The sequence below is a fragment of the Loxodonta africana genome, chromosome 2 (assembly GCF_030014295.1).
Source record: "Loxodonta africana isolate mLoxAfr1 chromosome 2, mLoxAfr1.hap2, whole genome shotgun sequence".
NCBI lineage: Eukaryota > Metazoa > Chordata > Mammalia > Proboscidea > Elephantidae > Loxodonta > Loxodonta africana.
In genome coordinates this window covers 209,483,016-209,491,700 of record NC_087343.1, presented here as the reverse complement: position 1 = coordinate 209,491,700, position 8,685 = coordinate 209,483,016, and the positions used below count along the sequence as shown (strand labels likewise).

Below are 8,685 nucleotides of genomic sequence, written 5' to 3'. Positions count from 1 at the left end.
CGGCAATTCTGAAATTCTGGTAGAAATTGTTGCCAGTTCTTTATTTAAGATTCAGTGTGATTCTCTGGGAATTGTTTTCCATGATATTTGCCTCTGCTTTCTGAGTCACCCTTACTCTACCATTTAAAAAAAAAAAACAAAAAAACAACGGAGTAGTCATCTCGATCAGTTTACTCCTTAGACCAAACTAGTGATACTTCTGCCGGAAAAACTTGCTTGCAGATATTGTAAGTTTTCCATGAATCTTGCTGGGATTTACTCCTTTAGACAAAAGTCTCAATTACCAACCTTCAGAGGCCTTTTCCAAACTTGGGCTCCCTATGACACAGCTGCACTACAGTGCCCTAAAAACTTTTTAGAAGTTCTATTTATTTTTAACTGAAGAGAATGTGCAAGACTTTCAGGAATCATAAAAGGTGTTTTGTCTGTTTGAATGTTTATTTAAGGTACTGTCTTAAATGGTTCTGAAAACTTAACAAGCGATTTTAGAGTCACAACTTGTATGGGGTCTCTGGCCTGAGGCCCTTTCTTAATTTGAGACTTCTTTGCTGAGAGAAATAGCTTTATTTTTTAATCCACTGTGTACTGGCTCCTTTGTATACAATATTTTTTTATCTTTAGCTCATCTCTCTACTTTTACATTTTAACATAGGTCATGAAAAGCCAGTTAGCATTTTTAATATTCTGCCTGGAAGTTTCCTTAGCTAGGTCTGTGAATTTTTAAATCACACATTAAAAAAAAACAAAAAAAAAACTACTGCTTTCGAGTCGATGCCGACTCATAGTGACCCTATAGGACAGAGTAGAACTGCCCCATAGTTTCCAAGGAGCGCCTGGTGGATTCGAACTGCCAACCTTTTGGTAAACAGCTGTACCTCTTAACCACTACACCACCAGGGTTTCCAAATCACACATAGGTTCAGCAAATCTTCCCATAGCAACATTTTGCAAGTATTTCTTGATATTTTCTTACATATTTTACATTTGAGGTTCACTTTGGTTCTTTATTTTATTTGAAATTTATTTCATCTTCATTGTGTGATTTAAGATCTACATCAGTTTTTTTCAAAGGTTTTATGCATTTATTGAGTAACATGTCTCCATCAAAATTAATGATTTCCATCATTAGTCAAAAAATACAAATTATATGGTTGTTTTATAGTAAACCATGTATCATGTACTAGTCAATAACTCAAGCACTTGTACTTATTGCCCAGGCCCTAATTTCAGAGGAAAAATGCCACTGCAAGCCATGGCAGCAGGACCAAATATAAAAATAACCTTATAGAAACAATGCAGCCAGATTGGCAAATGAAGGCCAAAATAACTTGAAACAACACAAAAGAAGCATTTAAACGGGATGAATAACATAACAAAATGATATTTTGGAACTGTAACCTCTATCCAGTTAGGATGTCGCCATTTTGGCAAATTATGCTCAATATCAATATCGCATAAAATGTTTTTCCAGCCACCTCCTCAAGGCCCCCTTGACCTCTTTATTCCTCACGCTGTATATAAGCGGGTTCAAGACAGGTGTGAAGATGGTATAAAAAGCTGAGACCACCTTATCACGGCCAACTGAACGGTAAGATTTGGGCCTCATGTAGATGAATATGAGGGTGCCATAGAAGAGTCCCACAACTGCCAGGTGAGAGGAGCAAGTCGTGAAGGCTTTCTTCTGGGCTGCAGCTGACTGCATGCGAAGCACTGCAGCCAGGATAAGGCTGTATGAGGCCAAAATGAGAGACAAAGGGATCAAGAGCATCAGAATGCAGCAGACATACATGAAAAACTCAAAAATCGTGGTGTCAGCACAGGCAAGGCGTACCAGCGATGGTGCCTCACAAAAGAAGTGATTGATTTCCCGTGAGTGACAGTAAGGGAAGCTCAAAGTGGCACCAGCTTGCATCAGCCCATCAACCCCTCCCAGGAGCCAGGAACCTGCCGTCATGAGCAAGCAGAGCCTCTGACTCATGAGAATGGAATAGCACAATGGGTGACATATGGCCACATAGCGGTCATAGGACATGGCCGCTAAGAGGAAGCACTCACCCCCTCCCAGAGTGAGAAACAGGAAGATCTGGGCTCCACAGCCAGTGGGAGAGATGGACCTAGTGCCTGTCAGGTAGTTGGCTGCCATTTTGGGAACAACGGTGGAGACCAGCATCATGTCCGTGAGGGAAAGTTGACTAAGCAGGAAGTACATGGGTGTGTGGAGTCGAGGGTCCACACGGATGAGGATGATCATAAGGGCATTGCCCATCAGTGAGGTGATGAAGATAATGAGCACCATGGCAAAGAGGAAGAGGTGGATCTGTGTGTCACTAAAGAGCCCTAGAAGAATGAAGTTTACCCCTGTGGTGTCATTTGCGTTCTCCATGGCTCTACCGGTGCCTGAAAGATGTAAGAAAGATGAAGAAATTAGATTTGCTTAAAAGGAAGCTTGGATATATTCTTTAAAAAAAAATTTGGCTAAATGACTTGGGTAATCTCAGACATGGAGGGCTAATTATTAATCTTTCACTTATAAACAAATTTTTTGCCATAGCATCCTCCAATTCATCTCTCCTGTTAGCATACACACTATGTTTGGTTCACACTAAATTGGATAACATGCATACACAGTAGTATACATTTTACCTGTATTATTTTATAATAATTTGTCATCTGACACCAATAATTTATCCAGGATGTTAAGAAATACTACTTATACAATCCCAGTTCTTCACGCATTTGGAGATTCAGGTTTATTCACTTTAGTCCATATTGAGATGCTGTGTCTCATAATTATCACTTTTGCATGTGTTTCAGATATTTTCTAAGTGTTTTCTCACATGGTTTTCTTCAATATAGAGACAAATTAAAATTTCAAAAGTTACAGAAAGATGTACAACCAATAAAACTAAGTTTGCTGTGGGGGGAGAAGTTAAAATTTTCTATTCCACACTTAGATGCAGCCTGTGCGCTAAACACGCTAGACTTCCAGCCACCACAGATACTACTGCCTCTATCACCATATAATTCATATTATCAGGACTTGTATTCCAGATTGCAGTGTCTATGTCTCATTAAGTTTTGAACCCCCTCAACATTTAGACTTGGTATGTGTTATGTCTTCAAACAATGCTGGTGAATTTAATTGAATATACCCATTCCAAAAAAAGTTAATAATTTTATAAATGAACATAAATAATTTTTATTACTTGCAGACTTTCACATCAGTTTGGTCATCAATAATCTTCTATTTTTAAAGATAGAAGACAAAAACCAACCCATTAATTATGACTTATCCAAATGATCTTGTTCTCACAAAATGAGCCTGAGGTCCAGCATCTCCTGCAAGTAAAATATGCTCGTTTACTTTCAGCAATAGCTTCTCTTTTCACTGAAACCTATACTTTCTGTTTCTTTTACATCTAAGTATATTTGGTAGTAGAAATGGATGCACATGCAAATGACTTTATCTGTTATACTTAGGCGAGCTGTGTCTTTGGCTTATAAATTCAAATTGTCAAAGAGTGCGATCATTTCAGGATTACCAAGGGTATTACATTTAGGCTTAATTCGTAATCTATGGTGTAGCAAATCTTCTTTTTGGTTACTCTGTAAATTAATTGGAAAACAGTGCAAATTTTGTGAATGGTCTTCATACATTTAATATATATTACAACTTTTTGGTGTCCAATACATACCACCAATGACCTTCATATCATTAAAGTATGTGAATGTTTAATTTTTCAAAATTGATATAAATATGCTATGAAAATGAACATATCACTCTTTTTCATGCTTTATTCACTCAAATATATATATTTTGAGTGATATATATATATAGATATATATTCAGTTTAATATATTGGTAATTACTGCCACGTTTTATTACATCACATATATGCAGTTTATATATATACACACGTGTGTGTGTATATATACATATATATATAAAACAAAACAAAACCTGTGCTGTCTAGTTATTTGTGACTTATAGTGATCTTATTGGACTGAGATGAACTGCCCCATAGAATTTCCAATGAACAGCTGATGGATTTCAACTGGTGACCTTTCGGTTAGCAGCTAAGTTCATAACCACTGTGCCACCAGGGTGTATATATATATATACACACACACACACGCATATATATACATATATATATATACACATACATACACATGTACAGAAAACCCTGGTGGTGTAGTGGTTAAGTGCCACGGCTGCTAACCAAGAGGTCGGCAGTTCAAATCTGCCAGGCGCTCCTTGGAAGCTCTATGGGGCAGTTCTACTCTGTCCTATAGGGTCACTATGAGTTGGAATCTACTCGATGGCAGTGGGTTTGGTTTTTTTGATTTATGCATATATATACATTGTCTCGTGCAATGTCACAATAATTAAATGAGGTAAACTTTGTTTTTTTTTCAGATTTGCAGATGAAGGACTGGAGAACTAGATGAATTTATGTTTCCCTGGTCTCAAAAGTAGGAGGCCTGGATCCAGAATTCTGGTTATGAAAGTAAACTCCCCACAGTTATTTTGGACTTCCCAGGTTTTTGTCCCAACTATTATCTTATAAACAAAACTTTTTGAATATAACAAACAAAATAAATAAAGAATGAACTCTCAAACACATTGTTACTGTTAGATGCCGTGAAGTCACTCAACACATGGCTACCCCATACACGATGAAAGTAAATGTTGCCCAGTCCTGTGCCATCCCCATAATCGGTGGTTGATCAGACTGTTGTGATCCATAGGATTTATTTGGCTGATTTTTCAGAAGTGGGTTGCCAGGCCTTTCTTCCTAGTGCATCTTAGTCTGGAAGCTCTGCTGGAATCTGTTCAACATCACAGCAACAGGAAAGCCTTCACTGACAGGTGCATTGTGGTTGTGGGTGGGTGTGTTGGCTGGAAACCAAATCTGGGTCTCCCACGTGGAAGGCAAGAATTCTATCCCTGAATCTTAAATGTCTTACCTCAAACCTGTAGGCTAGGCTGAATAATTATCTTTCATATAACCAAAAATTACATGAAATTAAGTCAAAATATTTGTTGTAGTCATCCTCTGTGGGTATAGTCCCAGGCTCTGTAGTGATACCAAATACATTCTCATTGCAAAATGTAAGCACTAAGTGTGTATATTTTTAATAATTATACACAGAAATAAACAAATAAATACATACCAATGTTGATCTGTGTGAAATAGGAATTTCTGCCCTCTTTGTAGTTTCTATCACATGAATAACCCTACCTGGAGCTTCCAGTCCATCTATGGCTTGAGCAAGAGGCAGCAGTGGAGGTTAAGTGTGAGGTTATAAATCAGACAGCTCACTTCCAGCCTGTATTTGAGCAACTGCGAGTTCTGTGAAGTTAGGCACCTTTCTTAGACCCTATGTGTCTCGGGTTAGTGTATTTAAAATGGGTAACTCTCTTACAGGTTGTTGTAAGAATTAAATGAGGTAGTGCATGTACAATGCTTAATTAAATTACTTACACTAATTATGTCCTCAATAAAAGATAGCCAACATGACTTTTCTCTCCACACAAACTCTTTTCCAAGGGGAAATTCATAGAGAATTTAAAAGAATCAAATACATGTGCATTTTACTTTAGAGCCAGAGCATTAACTAAAACTCAACTTTCCTCAGAAACTTTGTACAGGTAGTCCCCGAGTTAAGCCATTTTTGACTTACAACGAACGGCACTTGTGACCATCCTTTTTTTTTTGTACATCTTATTGTTAGTAATACCCACTACATACAATGTTCCAACACATAATTTGCTGACGTTATCATTCTCGTGTCAAGCCCCCAAAACAAATAAAGATTGATTTTGTAAAGATACTGATAATAAAATGCAGTGACAGTGAAAATTATAAAAAATAAATAAATTAGATTTTCTACTTACATCAGAACTGACTTATGACAGAGTCTTCAGAATGGAACCCTGTCGTAAGTTGGGAAGTACCTATGACATTATTTTCATAATTACAATTTGATAAAGATACATTTGTGTAATATAAATATGAAAGAATGTTCTGTCTCACTGGAAATCAAGAAATACATAGTTTAAGCCAAATATTCATAATTTTTATGCACTCAGACTTTATACACTCAATGTTTCGTTAGTGTATGCATTACCAGTAGGAATGCAATGGAGACTAATCTCAGGGTAAAAGTGAAAAATCCTTTATAAGTCAGTTTGGCAATATGGAGTGAAAGCCATAGAGCTAGTCTTGTCCCTTGGAAGCATTGCCATATGTTCTGGATATCATTCTAAAAAATGACCCAAAAGAAAGTGTTGGGAGGAGATCATATAAACCCAAAAGGTTTATTTTGCATGGTTTTTCACAATGTGTATCCCGAACTATTATGGAAGTAATAAATTTCCCATGGAACAAAATATAGCAGCTGGAACAATCTTAGATACCACACCAATTGATGTAAGCAAAAAAAATATTTCTCAAAATGTATAAAATGTGTATGGCAGAATGTTAAAGGAAATTGTTATAACGTTATTAAGTGCAATCCAGGTACTTTAATTTCTGTGGTTTCAAAATAGTATGATTATGATATGGTTCTTAAAATTACAGAAATTAAGTGGGCAACAATGAAAGCATTAGAGCACACCATCCCCAGTAGTAAGCACTCGGCCTAGAAGCCAAGGCACTAACCTGCCTCTGAGCAGCCACCATGCAGGAGGTGCCAAGTACTCCAGGCCTCCAGTTACTGGATTACCACTCAGATCTAACCCAATGCTTCTGTTGCAGGTATAAAATACAAGGAAACTGGCTACAGCCTTAGGGAGCCCTGAGCTTCAGGCTGTATAAATGCTAGCTGGAAAACATTTAGAAGAATACAGATGACCAAATACCCTCCCCATTTGTTACCTCCATACAGGATTATTTTCAAATCTCAGGGTATTCGATCCCTGAAGAAAATGACCTGTTTGATTAACATGTTAAAGTCAGGATGTGATTATTTTGAAAATGATGCATGCCTTAGAATATTATTAATATTGAATGAGATACCGTATGTAAAGTACTTATCTCACACCTGGGAAATATACTTAGCACTTAATCCTGGTAACCTAAACTTTCACAGTAACTAATGTGTCGACGAAGAACTGGTGATGACATGGGGACCAGAGTGTATGTTTAAAACTGTCTTGCCCACCAAAAGGCCATGACTGAAATGAACTTTTCCAGTCCTGAAACTTTGTAGCTGTGTATTTGGGGCCTGTTACATAAGCTCTCTTAGCCTCAGTTTAATCATTTGTAAAAGGGTCATGATAATGCCTCTCCCATAGAAATATTTTTTGGAGTTATAGATAGAAAGCACCAGATTTATCAAATAAATATAATTTAAATTTTTCCTTTCTCCCTGCTTTAGCACAATATGTTGTCTTCTGATCTGATGTATAGTACTGAGAGATTTTTCTTAATGTCTTTGTCTTGCAACAAAATAAACAAAAAGTAAAAACCTGTTACCACTGAGCTACCTCTGACTCATGGCAATTCCATGTATGTTAGAGTGTAACTGTGCTTCATAGAGTTTTCAATGGGTGATGTTTCAGAAGTAGATTGCCAGAACTTTCTTCCAAGTGCCACTGGGGGGACTTGAACCTCCAAATTTTCGGGTAGCAGCTGAACATGTTAACTGTTTGCACCACACAGGGACTCAACTCTGGGAGATTATACAATGCTATACTAGATTACCAAAACGTAATAAGCATTAACTAATTTATTTCATCACAGCTCTCTTATGAACTGGTTGAGAATTAAGAAAACTAGTAGAATTATTGCAGTGCAATGAATCTCTTTTATATGGCTTCTCTAGGTCTGGTCTTGTAATTCCAGAAAATGATTGCCTGGGCCAAAATTTTAGAAGAGATTGGTAGATTTAGTATGCAAATAAAAAAAATGCAAATAGTGGCTTGAAAATTCCCCCAATAGGATTATGCCCCTTGTAGTCCTTTTGGGAGATCGGTTGGTGTTGATACTCTGGTAGGCTTATGTAAGGGCCAAACTCAAAGAGGTTCTGGGGGCCCTCAATACCATCAACAAGAGTCTAGAGTGAAGCACGTCCTTTGGATCCAGTGTCCCTGCACTGGGAACTTCCTATACCAAGAAGAGAGAGCTGTAACAGTGAAGTCAGAGAGATGGTGGGCTTGCTGGCCCATGGAGAGAGAACTGGGTGCCTTTGTGCAGGAGGTTTGCCTGCTACTGAAGAGTTGTAACACTTGCACATACAGGGCAGAGGTCTGAGTGTGCCTGGTGTAATATGCCTCTCCCTCTGTGCATTGTGGTGGGAGCCATACATTCCCTCATGGCAGCAAGACAGAGAACCATGTGGGCCTGGGTAGCATGGCGGTAGGCAGAGGCACAGACCAAGAGGGGTCCAGTGGCAGAGGCTCTGGAGATCCTGTGCAGGGGTCTTTCCACCAGTGAGGCAAGCCCCAGTGAGGCCCAGGGGCAGAGCAGGAGCCTCAGAAACCATGCAGGTGTCCCAAGTAGCATGGTGGTCGCCAGAGGCAGTGGTGACATGAAGATAGCATCTGACCTGAACCACAGTGTGCCAGCACAGTGATATAAGCATGAATATGGGTACTTTGGAGAAGGGTAAGCAGTTCCCTTTTGAGAATCTGTTGTCACTGTTTCTTTCTAGAAATAATAATAATGACTTTCACTT

At 38.3% G+C, this 8,685-nt stretch overlaps 1 protein-coding gene across 1 annotated transcript; it reads right to left on the bottom strand.

Moving 5' to 3' along the window:
• Positions 1-1,230: 1,230 nt before the first annotated feature.
• Positions 1,231-2,584, bottom strand: LOC100660145 (olfactory receptor 2T33-like). The gene has a single exon (XM_003420699.3). It carries the CDS (start codon positions 2,381-2,383, stop codon positions 1,445-1,447), a length of 939 nt encoding a protein of 312 aa, XP_003420747.2. The 5' UTR covers positions 2,384-2,584; the 3' UTR covers positions 1,231-1,444.
• Positions 2,585-8,685: the final 6,101 nt, after the last annotated feature.